Genomic DNA, 15,050 nt, shown 5'->3' on the forward strand with positions numbered 1-15,050 from the left:
TGTTCCATGTCCCAAAGTGAAGCCCTACGGATCGCTTATTCAATTCGGAGGGCTTTCATCTTTCTTGATTTTTGAGTAACTACATAATTATAGAGTGACTGCGTATGCAAACGCTTCACTGAAATAAGCAGCAGTATTCCCAGCACGCAATTCAATCCTTCATAGAGAGCAATATAAAAGCAAAGAAAGGCGATAGCAAATTTGACTCTGACACTCTTCCCGATTTATCTATCTATATATTCATTTATCATATCCTTCTATTTCTTACCCCCAATTGCCTCCTGAATGGGTCAACGAGGGGGGTTATCAGGGCTTCAACCTACCGTCTGTCATGTACATACATTGATCCTTGACAGAATTAGACCCATACTTCTCCGATGGTGTGGCTTTCTAAAATTATCAAATCCGGTGGGTCTGAAACACATGCGGATCTGATAAAATACATCACTGCGACGACCCCTATGAACTTTTTGCATGGTGCCCGGTAGGTGCTTCACGAGTCGTGGGTGCTCCAGCCAGCGCCACCCCTGCAAGCTGTAGGTAGTTCTCCTGGCCGTTGCAAATGATCTAGGCACTACGACAAACAAGTGACAATCGTCTTCTTCTTGCCGCCGCCATTGTGAGCGCCTTCTACCGTCTCTAGGCTCGGTTTGGCAAAGCCGCAAAACTATGGGCCAGTTGGTCTAGCCTGCTCTAGGGGTGGCCTGTGGCAATCCACTCTGTCTTCGTCTGCTGGGCCATCAATGGAGCACAACGATCCTGAGCCTCCCAAATTACGATTTGACATTATTGAATCACTGAGGTCACGCAAGCTGGTCGTGGACCCCAAAATATTAATATCCTTCCTTGGTTTGCGATGTGGTTATCGGATAAATCAGAACTTTTAAGCACTGCCGAAGAAATTGATCGCAATGGCACAACTGCATCGTTGGGTTACAATGGAAGCTTCTCAAGAATTCTTACAATGTGTATGTGTGGTACCTTTGCTTAGCAATATGCAGAGCTAAACAAACATATAGATGTTCCCAATTCTGGCATAGGCGGGAAGTTCCCGGCATCACAGCCAAAAACAGACGCAATTACCCCGGTGTGGGTGCGGACAGTCTGCGACAAACAGCCCGATGCCATCTCGTATAGCGACTACTATAGCGCAATTAGCAATCCTGTCTTGGCATTGAGGGATCTGGTCTTCTAAGGCAAGATACTAACATCCGCAAACTGGGACATTGCGGTCGAGGCAATGGGAAACGGCCCCAGAGCGGTATATTCAAGGCGACTACAATTCTTCCCGACAAGGATATTATCCTCCAACTGAAAGTGGTCTAATAATTGGCCTCTTCTACGCCTCACAGGCGACATAGTACTGGATCAATTTAGATCAGCCCATGACGCTCAGAATTATTGGCAGTATTCAATATCTAATATTGCTTGGGTGTTTCTAATATGCAGCATAACCCCGAATTTTAAACAGTCTAGATGGTATACTAATTAGATTCAGTATCGGAATACCTACCAACACATTATAGGGTTGAATGTATTCGCATAAACAGGCTGGGCTATACACGCCCCTGCCTCAGGGGCGAGCTCTCCGCCTATAATGACCTTGATTATTTGGCAAGAAACCTTCACATTTGTTCCATAACTCTCACTAACGGCAACTAGATGAAGAAACTACAAGCGTTTGCTTCCTTCGGCCCCCTGAACGTGAAAGTTCAGATGGCGGAGAATGCCAAATTTCGTTCAGTGAGGTATCTGACAACACAGGCCATCCGCAACCAGCTGAGTGATGAGACTGAGCTATTTTCCGCCATGTTTTGTTACCGAGAGTTGAAAAAAGTGATGATCAGCATTTTGACACATGGCTATGGCGGGGATTTCAAACGGAATTCCGAGCAGTTGTCCTTCCTGATGGATAAGGTTTGTTCGAACTCACTCGTGTCAGCCCCGGTTTGATGATATAAGCTAACTAGAGTCAAGAAAGAGTGGGAGATTGCGAGAGCAGAGCTGATAGAGTATTCCATGACTCTGAACCGCGGAGATTGGAGGCCGTCCAGTTAAGATGGGGATGTTCGCCAACCTGGTGGGTGACCTGCAGATGCGCACTATGCTCATTCGATCCACGCTCCAACCGTCCCTTGATACCCCTCAGATGACCGATGACACTCTGAGTGCCGGGTGCACGCTGTGGTATGCCTTCCGTTTGATGCGGGACTGTCCGGCTATCTTCCGAAGCTCGAACCTGACGCAGAACCCCGAGGTGGTCAATATCATGGACGTCATCCATGCGTGGAAACTGCTGGGGTGGTGCTGGCGGATGCTGGCTAATATCGAGCGACATTCCAACAGACCACAGGACGCTCCTGCAACGGAGCCGATCCTACATGTCGATGATGTGGTCGAAGAGGTGCACCCCGACACCGAAGGGCTGAATCTGCGCGAGGGACAGTCGCTGACCTCTGCGAGGATAGGCCATGTCACCGTGGAAGAGGCTGAAGCATGCACAATTGACCCTGTGATCTTCTTAGGTGTGAGCGATGCTGTGGCCTCGTCACTCGCCGCCGATACCCGGACTGGAGCAACAGGGGAATACCGAGCGCCTCCAGGAGCTACTGGCACGTACATTAGACAAGGAGATTGACAGCTTGTAGATGGGTGAAGTCCTATATGATATCCTTGCTATTTCATATACTGTCTCTTATCTCAAGTTCTCGGGAGGATCGTTACTAAAGGATCCGGTGGAGATTCTGTGAAGCAAAGAATATAGCCAGACCTGTTTGCTAGATGAGAAAGCTGTGGCAAATGCATTGGGTTGTTGTGGTGGTGAAAAGCCAGATTATCAAAAACAGTTCTATCTTGAGTAATGCTCCATAGAACAAGCCTATCTTAAACCAGGGAGTCTATGTCATGTTCGTGCAGTTTCAGTTGAGATGGCAAGCAGCCGGAGGTTTCTTCCTCCGACGCAACCGTGGATAAGAACATCTCCGGGCGAAGGACCTCCACTCCTCCGAATGGAATGCTTGGCAACAAAAGTATCTCGGATTTAGACCAAAGTAAAAGCAGTGCAAGATGCACCTAAATTTAGTGTAATCAACATCGATCACGTTTCCTGTCTCTCTACCACAAACCTCCGACTCTTAACTCCAACTTCCAACCCACCATGACCAAACCAAAAATCCCCGCCCAGGACATCCACAATGTCCTCAGCAATGTCCTACCCCGAATCAAAACCCATGTCGAAGCCCAATCATCCGCATTGAAGAAGCGCCCATTCATCCTGGGCCTGACAGGCCTCCAAGGAAGCGGCAAGTCAACATGGACCGATGCGCTCGTACAAACTCTGAATGACGAATACCACTACAATACCATCAACATATCCCTCGATGACCTCTACCTCGACCACGACGAGCTTATCCAAGTACGAGACAACAACTTCTCGAACAGACTACTCCGAACACGAGGACAACCCGGCACGCATGATATCGCGCTTGCAGTCGATTTCTTCGACAGTTTATCGAAGCCGTCGGAGAAAGTCATCCCATCATTCGATAAGAGCCTCTTCAAAGGAGAGGGCGGCCGAGCACCTCAAAACACATGGCGTCGCATCCGAGCAGTTGTAACCATCGACATTATCATTTTCGAAGGCTGGTGTGTTGGGTTCCAACCACTGCCGGAAGACGAAATCGCGCGTCGCTGGAAGCACGCAAAAGAGTCCTCCGCAGCTAGCTTGAAACAGACGCTGGGAGAGCATGAATTGGAGCATTTGCTAGAGGTTAATGAGAATCTCCGGAAATACTGCGAGTTATTTATGGGACCGCAGAATTTTGACTTTCTCGTCCACCTTGATACAGATGACTTGGTTAATGTGTATGAGTGGCGCCTTCAACAAGAACATGCTCTGCGAGAGAAGAAGAAAGGGGCTATGTCTGATGAGGAAGTGGTGAGGTTTGTGAAGGGGTATATGCCTGCTTACGAGCTGTATCTTGATCAACTACGGAGTGGATTTTTCTCTGGTCAGGATGGAAAAGGGCAATTATCCGTGGTTTTGGACCCGCAAAGGAAGGTTGTGGCAGTTCGTCTTGTTTAACGCTATACAAGTACAAGGGTTGGATTATGTACGATACGGAGCCATTTATAACATGTTTCCGTGAATTATCCAAGGACCATCTGCCACGCTCCATAGATCGTTCATGAGAAGGTAAGATGGATCGGTGAAGGAAAGAGGATCCTGTCCAAGTCCCGGTTTGAGTACGGCGTTGCTGTTCGCCATGTTGCCGAATATGAGACCGGCTGATGTTTGTGCGTTCAAGTGAGATCCGTCATTTGAATTCATATCCATCATAGTACTTGGATTACAAGGGGTCGCAGGTTCGGCTGGGTTGACATCGTGAGGGGCAGGGTTTGTCAATGGTTCATATTGTCGCGGACTCATGGAAGGCGACAGACCATGGTACGTCGTAGGCCCGATTCTGTGGGTGTTGGGAAACGAGGAGTTCATGCCTATCGAAGCAGATGGGTGGCTTCGGTGCTGGAATTCCGGTCTCATGGCTCCTCTAGTATCTAAATGGCCGGGCTGTGGGGCATTCCCGTCGAACAAGACCCCTGCAGCGTTTTCATGATCGCGACCAGATTGGTTCATTGATAACGCAGATACCATGCCTTTGATCCCCTCAATGCATGTTTCAGGCCAGCTGCTTCCACGCAACGCAAGGTTTTGTAAGACAGAGGTCCCCATCCGACCATATTTCAAGGCGGTATTGACTGGTAGCTCGCCTTCCCATGACGCATACATCAAGATAAGACAAGCCATCCACGTTGTCCACGTAAAGGAGGGCCAGGTCATCGGTGCTTGAGAAGGAAAGGACATGTATTTCTTTAGTGCTGCAAGGACAGATCGTGACGATTCAATACATGTTTGTAACGCATTTTTGTAATCCTGGTCCTGATTGGGCTTCTCAGCGGTAAGCAGCGGTCGGTTCATGGAGATGACCGCCTCGTGTCTCAGAACAATGAGAAGCAATCGATGATATGGGGCTAGTGGTGAGTCTTGTATTGCTTCCGGACCTTCATCGTCCTCCGTAGGGTAAACATCGTCGTACACTTCATTCCACCACTGAGACAGCTCGCCATTGACATACGACGCCTCGACGGGACTGGCATGGCTATGCAAGACGGACTTGTTGCGCAGCTCAATGATCAGACCGCGTATTCGGGCAAATTTGGCAAGGTGGCAAAGCAATCGTAGGCGATGATCGACATGGCCTTGTGGTAACGTAGTGACACTTGAGTGCCTTTCTTCGCCCGGATAGCAGACGTCAATGTCATCATCTCGAATGCTAAGCGGGATGCCGAGGGCCTGTGATAAATATCGTTCCAGGGTGTATATAGACCAGAATAATCGATTTCGGATGTCTTTCTCTTGACTGCTGAAGCATGAGAAGCGAGCCGGACACCGATGCAATCCTAGATGATATGCAGTGCGCGTAATGACACCGCCAACCCGAGAAGCGGCATTTAGGCGTAACAGAGACGTCAGTGTAAGCTGTGCACAAAACGTCGCTTGTAGTAGTGGTATCGTGGTTGGCTCCATGAGGAGACTCTGGATGTCTTGTATGATGTGGTGTACAGACTGGAATACTAGGGTGGCCGGCACGGGGTCGCTGTTTACACCTGAGCCTTCTGCTTGGCGGTTATCGGCGAGAGATATTGAAATGAGGGAGCGGATGATAATCATGTCTAGTCGGCTGACTGCTGGTATACCTTGGTTTGCAACCGTTTCCAAGGACTTGAGAACTGTCGGAGCATGGAGGAAGGGAAAGATAGGGTGCCAGTTCTCAAAATAGCGGCGAGTCCACCTGGCTAAATCATCGAACGAAAACGACGGGGTTGTTTCGAAGTTCAACTCCTCCCTCGACCACAGCTCGTCTGTGCTGCGGGAGGTGAAGTCGCTGGAATCCCGCTGCAACCGATCATCTTCACCGGGCACTGAAGTTCTATTCCGAGCTCGTTGCAACTCAGCGGACCGACGAGCAAAGGCGTTGTAAACTTGACGAACGAAGTGAATGCCACTGGAACTTCCAAGGAATGTCGCCGGTCCATCATTTTGGGATTCCCTCATCACCCCTATCTCACGGGGCGAAGGTCTTGATGCACCCGCCGTGGAGGCTCGTTTTCGTCTCTTCAGAGCACGAGGGGCGGCATGCCAGTCGGTTTCATTTTCCTCCGGGCGGGAGCCGAATGAAGATGGGGACACCATGTCAGCACATCTCCTTCTTCACATTCCTTAAACTGAGTTTCCCCCGCGCTGTTTGATGTGAGGTTATCGCGTTGTTGCGGACAGGCTTAGATTCGCTTAGTCATTGCTGGTGCACCTGACCGGTTCCTAGTTAACTAGTTAGTTACTATGTAGGTTTGGTCGATATGTATTGCCCTCAACCAGTATTTTGCTGGAACAATCATTCGCAAATTTCATGAATAAATCGAAATAGTTTTATTCTATCTACAGATAAGTATTTCAGACTCGTAGAATGAATGCAGTTGTTCTACGGGTTGTCGGGTCTTGTCACGTGACCTGTTCATATGGACCCCCATCACACGCTCTGTTAAGGCTCTCACACCTCCAAGGCGTCGTCTAGATAACGCGAATTGAAGCGAGACTTTAGCCTCACAGGTTTCCCTGCTCGGCAATTCAACAGTCTCAAAAGTGGCGACTGCAGGTGCAAAGCCATATCACGTTTCGGCAGTTGAACCTTAATCACGAGACAGAGACTGTCGGAGATTTCTTTCTCCGGATGGCGTGGTGCGCCCGCAGGTACATCAAACCGTTTCGATCGGCGGGGAAAGATACTTGGCAAACTCGACTGCACTCGACTGTTCCCCGGAGATATTCTATTTTCATATCAAGTGGGTTGGACACGGGCGGTGAGAAATGGGACGCCAACGATCTAAACGGGCATCCAGTACCGATATGCCAGGTACGTGTAGCATCGTCGCATTTGCGGATTCACAGTTGAATAACTGACCCAGTTCTAGACGATAATGATGATGCTCTAAGTCCAATCTCCTGCGAACCATGCAGACAGCGTAAATGCAAGGTGAGTTACACTTCCGTTGATCCTTCCTGCGGCGCTAATCCTGCATAGTGCGATCGCAGACTGTATGGTGAACCTAGAAAGATGATATCCCACCACAAGCGTCGGACTTTGTTGGTCTCTGACATCCCCCTGCAGCCCTTTTTGCTCCCAATGCTCCAACGAGTCATCGAAATGCAAATACCCTGAAAGCGGCAAGAGGTATGGCCATCACTTTCTCAGAGACTCGCTCTCCACAGTTAATAAATATCTTTAATAGAGGTCTACCTCTCGGATATCTGAACCAATTAGAGCAGAGACTTGCAGAGACCGAGTCGGCCCTTTATGGTGCACTCATGACATTGAGCTCAATGGGTCCAGCAAATACTCTGCTCCAAGCCACTACGAAGCCGGATATGTTACAAAAGCCGAAAGCTGCACGGATGGACGAATGGACACGCCTACCACTTCGAGATTGGTCTGACGTATACCACTGGAAGGCATCCATGAGCGATCAATTTACCCTCACCCAGTCGCAAAGCGTAGCAGTCGCTGATGAGCCTGGGATGAGCCATGTTGTTTCAGCGTCGCCTGCGGCTACCACTGTTCATAGTCGCAGCCCTCAAGGCGAGATAGAAGCACCAGCACCGGCTAGCTTTGCGTGGCACCCAGGAGAAGATGTCCACATGGACAGTAGTCCCTATAACGTCTACCTCCAGCCCCCCGGGATGGTATCTTCGCCGGTATATCCCAGAGATCCAGCTCCGGGGCCAACTGAGGCTATAGTCCATCCGTTTCCGGAGTTCAATAATGCTGCGGCGATGGGGGATAGTGGGAAAGAAAATGATCAATCCACGATGGCAGATGAGCTGTCTAAAAGCAAGCCAAGCATATACTTTTGACACAAGAAAATACAGCAAAATGAAATCAAAAGTTGTGCTGGGGTTCGTGCCAATTATATATACTAGCGTAGCAGTATACTTGCGATATGCCACACCAGAAAGGTGTATCTTACGCAATGAACGATAAAATTCTGCGTATTGAAAACTTGCAGCTAGCATGGTTGCATCAGCACATTCTGTACAGTTACCTAAACTCAAAACCATGCCAAGCTTCTAGCCACGGATTTGGTGGAGACCAAGCGCACTCTAATTGATGAAAAGCAATTTTCAAACCCACAAGCCAAGAACGATTTACTATCAAAAGTTGGTTCAGAAATTTTTTATGGAGCTGCAGCGGTTCTCTATGTGATAGCCATCTTTCTGGAAAAAGTCTTATATACATCCTATTATACTAATCATGACGAAACTGAATGCTTGGAAGACACGACCTCTCCCTCCATATCTAACCTCTCTTCAATGTGTCCCTTTGCCTCGAATCCCTCATCCATGCCCGGCCATAACGTCCGGCGTGTAAAGTACGCCCAGATATGGAGGCAAAAGCAACCTAACCATAGAGTGACCTGAATGATAGTAGCTGCGCTGCCAACCCACTGGATAGGCTTCGAGTCAACCAAGTCTCCGATCTTGATCGTTGCCAACGCAAATCCAGTGTTGGGGAAGACAGTCGCCCACCAAGTGATATCAAACTTCCAATCATGATACGCAGCGAATATGCTAAGCCAGCCGATCATCCAGAGAAAGAAGGAGAAAATCCACATGAAAATGGACAAAAATATAGCAACGATGAGTAGAACCTCTGCGGTGTTAACGTGAGTGGCCAGAGGGATATAATGGGCAGGAAATTTTTCTGTTGCAATTTCAGCCATGCCCATTAGCGCAACTGCGGTGAACGCCGGTGGCCCGATAGCGATGAACATCTGCGGTCTGCGGCGCATAGGTGGTAGACCATAGTGGTGGAGGCCGTAGAAATATTCACCCAATATGAATAAGGAGATCAAGAAGCCGAAGCCCTGCAAGCATGTTCCCGCAATGAGGATGGGAATGGCAAAGTGACTAGGCTGGGCTCCGGCGAGTAGGGAGGCTGTAGTACCACCAAGCATGGCTGGAAAAGACGGAAGGAGGCGAACGAGCCAGAAAGGTTGTCGAGAAGCCATGCGGGTGCGATAAAGATGCCAGTTAAGGCCAACAGCTAGAGAGATTGCCACGGCTGTATAGACCCAGAATAGAACCAGTTGAGCATATTTCAGCCAGTCACCACAGGCAGGGACGCCATAGCATTCGATCCCAAATAGTATAGTAGCGAAGCCCAGAGCGGCGGTGGGAATGAGGTAGGCTTCTTCAGGGTCGCTGAAGGTGTTTCTGAAGGCGTGTCGGTTTCGGGTAAATCGGGTGATGAGGGAGGCCCAAATGGACAAATAAGTGGCAATGTCGAGGATGAAGAATATTTTCCCAATAACCATAAGACCAGGAAACTTGTGAGGAGTGTTGTAAAGTAGGGTACCAATGCTCCCAGTGCTCATCGAGACGGAAAACCACCCCCAGGAAACCCGACAAATTCTGTCAACAAAGGGCATAGAATGCATGGTTTTCTCTTGTGAAGACATTTTAAAACACAAAAGCAGAGTGCTTGATCAAACAAGATGATAATAGATGGGAATGAAGGATGAAAGGGAAATTTTGTAGGAAGAATTGAGGCAAATAAGGGAAGTGAGGCCATGGGTAGGCCAGGTTTCCTGACCTCCGGATGGAGAAGATAGTGGAGCCCAGGGGTTCTGGGGCCCCATAGATACACATAAGACGAAATGCCGACTATCCGGGATGATATGAGTCTCATATACAACCGATTCAATGGGCATTTGTCGAAGAGCTATTCTTCTGGTGTTCCTTTTACTCGCACATTTGATTGTTCTGTTCAACTTTGGCCTTGAGTAACCGATGTCTGGATTGGTCCTTGACTTCACCCTCCTCCTTGGAAAGAGGTAATGTTAAATCGGCAGTGTCAGAGAAACATAAGGTCAGAAAAATGCCGCTCTCACGTACCGGCAATGCACGGAGGGCTCGCGAACCTTGGAAGAAGGTCGAATGAAGTCATCGTGTAGATTGATACCTACACCGGGAAACGAAGTTTGCAAGTAGTTAGGAACCGGTACTAACTGATGAACTAGCAACAAATAGAAGATAAGATCTTTCATATGGCATACAGAGATAGCATTCTCTCATTTAGCCCGGAGAAGGCTGCGATATGAGAGCCCCGTCGATTGAGTTGGATGCCAAGGCATTAGAGCCAGATAGACTTAAGATTGATCTCCCCTTTCTCATTGTAGCTGTTGATTGGATATAAGGTATTGTTTATTCGTTTACTTCAACCAGTCATCTTCTGGTTATTGACAATCGCATGATATCTGATCTTAAATTGCTACCATGACTACTATCTCTCCGCTGTATGCAGTCTCCAAGAATTATACAACAGCAAACATATTGAAACATAAGAAATGCTTTCGCTGTCCAGATATACCACCGAGTTTTATATAGTCTAATGATGATTTTGAATAATAATAAGGGGTCGATTGGGGTCATTTTCCCTCTACATATCTACGCATGTCAATAAAAGCTTGGCTTAGTCAGCCCACCATAACAATGAGAGGTGAACCATCATCTGCCACCTTCGTTTTCCTCCCCATGAAACTTGCATGTGCGATATTCTTGCTTGAAGGTGCGCTATTATGATCTGACCCAGTGATCTTCTCTGGCTGGGCCTTGGAATCGGCAATTTGCCGGAGAAGAAATGCTCCGACGCCTCACTTCTCTCAGCCGGTCATCCACGGACTTGAACATCTCCGGCGCAAATACCTCATTGGCCACAGCGTCAAGCGTCATCACTAAAGAAGACCAGTCCACGCATTGGCACCAACTGCTTAAAACCGAGGAAGCACTAACGCTACCCCTCCATCTACCCCTCCATCAATCTCAAATCACTCCAACTCTACACTTCACACGCCTGATTCACAATGTCTCCCTCAGTCACTCGCAGGACATACAGCATTGCTTCTATCCCCGCGGATGGCATTGGTCCCGAGGTTATCGAGGCCGGTATCACCGCCTTGAACGCTTTGACCGATACCCTCCAGACTTTCAAGCTTGACTTCAAGCACTATGACTGGAGCTCGGAGACATACAAGAAGACCGGCAAATACATTCCCGATGGAGGACTCGACGAATTGAAGAAGCACGACGCTATCTTCTTCGGCGCTGTTGGCGCTCCTGGTAAGTACATTAACTTCAGCTCAAAATAGATATTATCTAACAGCTGTAGATGTTCCCGATCACATCTCCCTCTGGGGACTTCGTCTGGCTATCTGCCAGCCCTTCCAACAATACGCCAATGTCCGCCCCACTCGCGTATTCCGGGGTACCCAATCTCCCCTGCGCAACTGCAACATTGGGGATCTCGACTGGGTTATTATCCGCGAGAATAGCGAGGGCGAGTATGCGGGCCAGGGTGGCCGTTCCCACACCGGCAAGCCTTGGGAGTCAGCAACCGAAGTTGCTGTCTTCACCCGCCACGCCGTGGAGCGTATCATGCGGTTTGCCTTCGAGACCGCTCAGAAGCGGCCTCGCAAGCTCTTGACTGTTGTTACCAAGAGTAATGCTCAGCGCAACGGAATGGTTCTGTGGGATGAGGTTGCTAAGGCGACGGCTAAGGTAGGTCACTCCTCTTGTTCAACGGACATTCTATAATTTCAGTACTGATATGGGAACGATCAGGATTTCCCCGACGTCACTGTTGACAAGATGCTGGTTGATGCCATGACCACTCGCATGGTTCTGAACCCCAAGAGCCTTGACACTATCGTTGCTACCAACCTGCACGCTGATATCCTGTCTGACCTGGCTGCTGCGCTGGCTGGATCTATCGGTATTGCTCCTACCTCCAACCTCGACCCTACCCGCGAGTACCCTAGCATGTTCGAGCCGATCCACGGCTCTGCTTTTGATATCACCGGCATGGGTATCTCGAACCCGGTTGCTACTTTCTGGACCGCAGCTGAGATGCTTGCTTGGCTGGGCGAGAAAGAGGCTTCCGAGAAGCTCCTCACCTGTGTGGAGAATGTTTGCGAGCAGGGCATTCTCACTCGTGATTTGGGTGGTAAGGCTAACACCAAGGAGGTTACCGATGCTGTTGTTGCCGAGATTAAGAAGCTGGGCTCCAAGTAAGAATTATAGGATGACTGTATGATGGGCTCAAAAGGGCCTTTTGCTGTACATAGATTTGCGAATTTTATGGATTACAAATTACAGATTGTGAATGAATTTGAAGTAAATTAGTTAGGCCCCTGGAGGGATAGCGAAATATTAGCGGGGACTATTCATACTCTCTTTTTTGTTGGTTTTTCTGAACATCTCCATAATCTAGAGACCCCCCGAGGGGTCAGCCCCAGGTCCTGCCACTGTTCGCGTTACGCAGTTCGTGGGAGATTCGAAAAGTACTACGATGAAGTAGAGAAAATAATGTACTCCGGATACCCTCAGTATGGACAGGAATATAATTATATTCTCACAGATGTAATCGTCAATGTTCCCAAATCTTCTTCTCGACTCGAGAACGAGTATTATGCAAACCTATTACCATAAAACAGCGCACCCATGACGCATCATTCTGCACATTGAAGTAACTGCGTCATGACCACAGCCGGACATAGCAACCTCCGGTCAATGTGGTCTGATAATGGTTTCCACCTCCATCGTCGTGATGTGGACCAATCATGAGGCCGTATCTGATCAGACGGCAAGCATTCCCCGCAATGCATGGGGAAATCCTTGTGCGCTTCCCCAGTTTTACGGGGTCCCCAGACCATTGACAGCAGGCTTCGGGGTTGATATCTTTGTACCAGTCCGGGGGTGGTGAAGTTTTCGTTGTTCCTATATAAGGGGCACATGGGTGTTCACCCCAACAGCCCACTTTGCTCTTGGCTAATTATTATTCCTATCCATACTTCTTCGTTGAGACTCCATTCAGAATGGCTCGACAACTTTTGCACCTTACTGGCCGTGCTTTGCGCATGGCCCAGGTTATCCTCATTGTTGCTCCCGCTTTCATCATCTTCGGCTACAACCAGGCTGGGGCTGGTCCCCTTGCTACCCTCCAATCTTGGGTGAAGGTCTTTCCTCAGATCGATACAATCAATACGACCGGTGCTCTCGAAGCGAAGAATTCAACGGGAAAGGGCGCCGTCATTGCGTCGTTCCAAATCGGTGCGCTGATAGGTGCCCTGTCATGCACCGTTATCTCAGATCGCCTTGGACGCCGCAAGACTATTTTTATCGGCTCTATCCTCACTATCATTGGTCAATTGCTGCAAGTGTCAGCCTACTCGTTGATTCAATTCACCGTCGGTCGCATCATTCTGGGAATTGGAACTGGTCAGTTCAGTGTCGCCGTCCCCGTTTGGCAATCTGAATGCTCTTCTGCCAAGCATCGTGGGCAGCATGTCATCGCCGATGGTATCTTCATGTGTCTGGGATACGCGCTGTGCAACTGGATCGACTTTGCTTTCAGTCGGCTTTCGGGTGAGAATACCGGTCAATGGCGTGGACCGCTGTCGCTGTCCTTCCTCCCATCTCTGGTGATCTTGGTCGCGGTCTTCTTACTCCCCGAGTCCCCGCGTTGGTTGGTGAGAGTCAACCGTGCCGAAGAGGCCTCCGTGAGTCTTGCCGCCTACAAGGGCATGTCCCCTGAGGATGAAGCCATCAAGTCGGAAATCTCGGGCATCGAGCTATCATTCGAGAATACCACCCAGTCGTCAAGAGCGATCCGCGAGATGTTCTCTAAAGACGATGACGAGCGTTTGTTCTATCGCTTCTGTCTCTGCATCGTCTTGCAATTCTTCCAACAGATGTGTGGTGGAAACCTCATTTCTGTCTACGCATCCACTATCTTCCAAGAAAACCTCGGTCTCAGCTCAAGTCTGTCCAAGATCCTGGCAGCATCGGCACTGACATGGAAGTTCGTCTGCTGCTTCATCTCCTTCTTCGCCATTGATCGACTGGGTCGCCGCGCGGTATTTATCATCAGCGGGACTGGAATGGCGTTCTGCATGGCCGCATTGGCCATCACCACGAGCTTCGGAGTCGAGAACAGGCAGGCGTCGATCGCATCAGTAGTGTTCATTTTCATGTTCAATCTCTTCTACCCCATTGGTTTCCTGGGCGGCAATTTTCTATACTGCACAGAAGTGGCGCCTCAGCGCCTTCGAGTCGCCATGTCCGCTATCTCCACTGCCAACCACTGGTTGTGGAACTTTGTCGTTGTCATGGTCACCCCGGTCGCATTGGATACGATCGGCTACCGATACTATATCATGTACGCCATCTTATCGGCCTGCATTCCGGTCTTGGTCTATTTCTTCTACCCGGAGACGATGAACCGGAACTTGGAGTTGATCAACCATGTCTTCCGGGATGCGTCGTCGCCGTGGCAGATTGTCTCGATGGCGCGTCATCTTCCTCAGGGAGAAATTACCCCGGCCGAGTTGGTTGCCTATAACAAGGAGAAGGATGATTGCTCGGTTGAGCAGAGAGAACATGCATGATTGGAATGTTATGTTGGGTTATATTGCTTGATTTTGTGAATTGGTCGGATTACATCATTTTACTATCTAAATCTTCTACAATGAGAAAATGAAGCTTGCGTTCAAGGTCACCACCGTGTTTGTCGTATCTACCTGAGGGCTTTCCCAGCTGAATCGTAGCCTCTAAGCTTGTTATCTAGCCCTAGTAAATAAAATTGTCATGATCAAGAGGAGTCACATCCCAATAATCTGCTGGAACAGGGTTTGATGGGCAAAAATAGACCAGGGAAATCAAACCAAGATTTCTTGGGATGTTGACAGGAAGCCCGGAGGAAAACAATTCCGCCGATGATCCCGTCTACACATCCCGTAAACCAAGCCACGGCCTCGGGTCTGGCAGTTTACCAAGCCCTGAATCAGCAAATCGTCCGATAATCGGTAATTTCTTACCCCGATGCAATTTCTGGGGCATGGTTCAACAATATCTGGGCCGGGACATGATTGGCCACGTC

The 15,050-nt window shown here is 49.1% G+C and overlaps 7 protein-coding genes across 7 annotated transcripts; 5 read left to right on the forward strand and 2 right to left on the reverse strand.

Annotated features, from left to right (window-relative positions):
- Positions 1–377: 377 nt before the first annotated feature.
- Positions 378–2,638, forward strand: ASPBRDRAFT_32011 (uncharacterized protein; the record flags this gene model as incomplete). Its single annotated transcript, XM_067622969.1, has 6 exons — positions 378–484; positions 644–849; positions 879–968; positions 1,020–1,186; positions 1,663–1,917; positions 2,039–2,638. The coding sequence occupies 6 exons, from the start codon at positions 378–380 to the stop codon at positions 2,636–2,638; spliced, it is 1,425 nt and encodes a 474-aa protein (XP_067477384.1).
- A 519-nt stretch (positions 2,639–3,157) lies between these two features.
- On the forward strand, positions 3,158–4,084 carry ASPBRDRAFT_129955 (uncharacterized protein; the record flags this gene model as incomplete). Its single annotated transcript, XM_067618180.1, has 1 exon — positions 3,158–4,084. The coding sequence occupies one exon, from the start codon at positions 3,158–3,160 to the stop codon at positions 4,082–4,084; it is 927 nt and encodes a 308-aa protein (XP_067477385.1).
- Positions 4,085–4,106: 22 nt separating this feature from the next.
- ASPBRDRAFT_651309 (CeGAL family transcription factor) lies at positions 4,107–6,482 on the reverse strand. Its single transcript, XM_067628512.1, has 2 exons — positions 6,434–6,482; positions 4,107–6,379 (listed from the first exon to the last, which is right to left on the reverse strand). The coding sequence occupies exon 2, from the start codon at positions 6,251–6,253 to the stop codon at positions 4,130–4,132; it is 2,124 nt and encodes a 707-aa protein (XP_067477386.1). The 5' UTR covers positions 6,254–6,379; positions 6,434–6,482; the 3' UTR covers positions 4,107–4,129.
- A 306-nt stretch (positions 6,483–6,788) lies between these two features.
- ASPBRDRAFT_129873 (uncharacterized protein) lies at positions 6,789–7,969 on the forward strand (the record flags this gene model as incomplete). The annotated part of the gene is made up of 3 exons (XM_067618172.1): positions 6,789–6,975; positions 7,227–7,289; positions 7,380–7,969. 3 exons carry the CDS (start codon positions 6,789–6,791, stop codon positions 7,967–7,969), a joined length of 840 nt encoding a protein of 279 aa, XP_067477387.1.
- Positions 7,970–8,364: 395 nt separating this feature from the next.
- Positions 8,365–9,763, reverse strand: ASPBRDRAFT_130050 (tellurite-resistance/dicarboxylate transporter family protein; the record flags this gene model as incomplete). The annotated part of the gene is made up of 2 exons (XM_067618194.1): positions 8,365–9,526; positions 9,708–9,763. 2 exons carry the CDS (start codon positions 9,761–9,763, stop codon positions 8,365–8,367), a joined length of 1,218 nt encoding a protein of 405 aa, XP_067477388.1.
- Positions 9,764–10,905: 1,142 nt separating this feature from the next.
- ASPBRDRAFT_76712 (putative tartrate dehydrogenase) lies at positions 10,906–12,331 on the forward strand. Its single transcript, XM_067629328.1, has 3 exons — positions 10,906–11,233; positions 11,283–11,671; positions 11,735–12,331. The coding sequence occupies exons 1-3, from the start codon at positions 10,978–10,980 to the stop codon at positions 12,182–12,184; spliced, it is 1,095 nt and encodes a 364-aa protein (XP_067477389.1). The 5' UTR covers positions 10,906–10,977; the 3' UTR covers positions 12,185–12,331.
- A 656-nt stretch (positions 12,332–12,987) lies between these two features.
- Positions 12,988–14,606, forward strand: ASPBRDRAFT_156722 (sugar porter family MFS transporter; the record flags this gene model as incomplete). Its single annotated transcript, XM_067619408.1, has 1 exon — positions 12,988–14,606. One exon carries the CDS (start codon positions 12,988–12,990, stop codon positions 14,557–14,559), a length of 1,572 nt encoding a protein of 523 aa, XP_067477390.1. The 3' UTR covers positions 14,560–14,606.
- Between the last annotated feature and the right edge of the window lie 444 nt (positions 14,607–15,050).

The sequence above is a fragment of the Aspergillus brasiliensis genome (assembly GCF_001889945.1).
Source record: "Aspergillus brasiliensis CBS 101740 unplaced genomic scaffold ASPBRscaffold_9, whole genome shotgun sequence".
NCBI classification, from domain to species: domain Eukaryota; kingdom Fungi; phylum Ascomycota; class Eurotiomycetes; order Eurotiales; family Aspergillaceae; genus Aspergillus; species Aspergillus brasiliensis.

Bases quoted from the DNA above. Each gene is read 5' to 3' on its own strand.
- ASPBRDRAFT_651309 (XM_067628512.1), bottom strand. From the start codon at position 6,253: ATGGTGTCCCCATCTTCATTCGGCTCCCGCCCGGAGGAAAATGAAACC.
- ASPBRDRAFT_76712 (XM_067629328.1), top strand. From the start codon at position 10,978: ATGTCTCCCTCAGTCACTCGCAGGACATACAGCATTGCTTCTATCCCC. The intron at 11,234-11,282 runs GTAAGTACATTA...TAACAGCTGTAG, and splicing joins CGGCGCTGTTGGCGCTCCTG to ATGTTCCCGATCACATCTCC. The intron at 11,672-11,734 runs GTAGGTCACTCC...GGGAACGATCAG, and splicing joins TTGCTAAGGCGACGGCTAAG to GATTTCCCCGACGTCACTGT.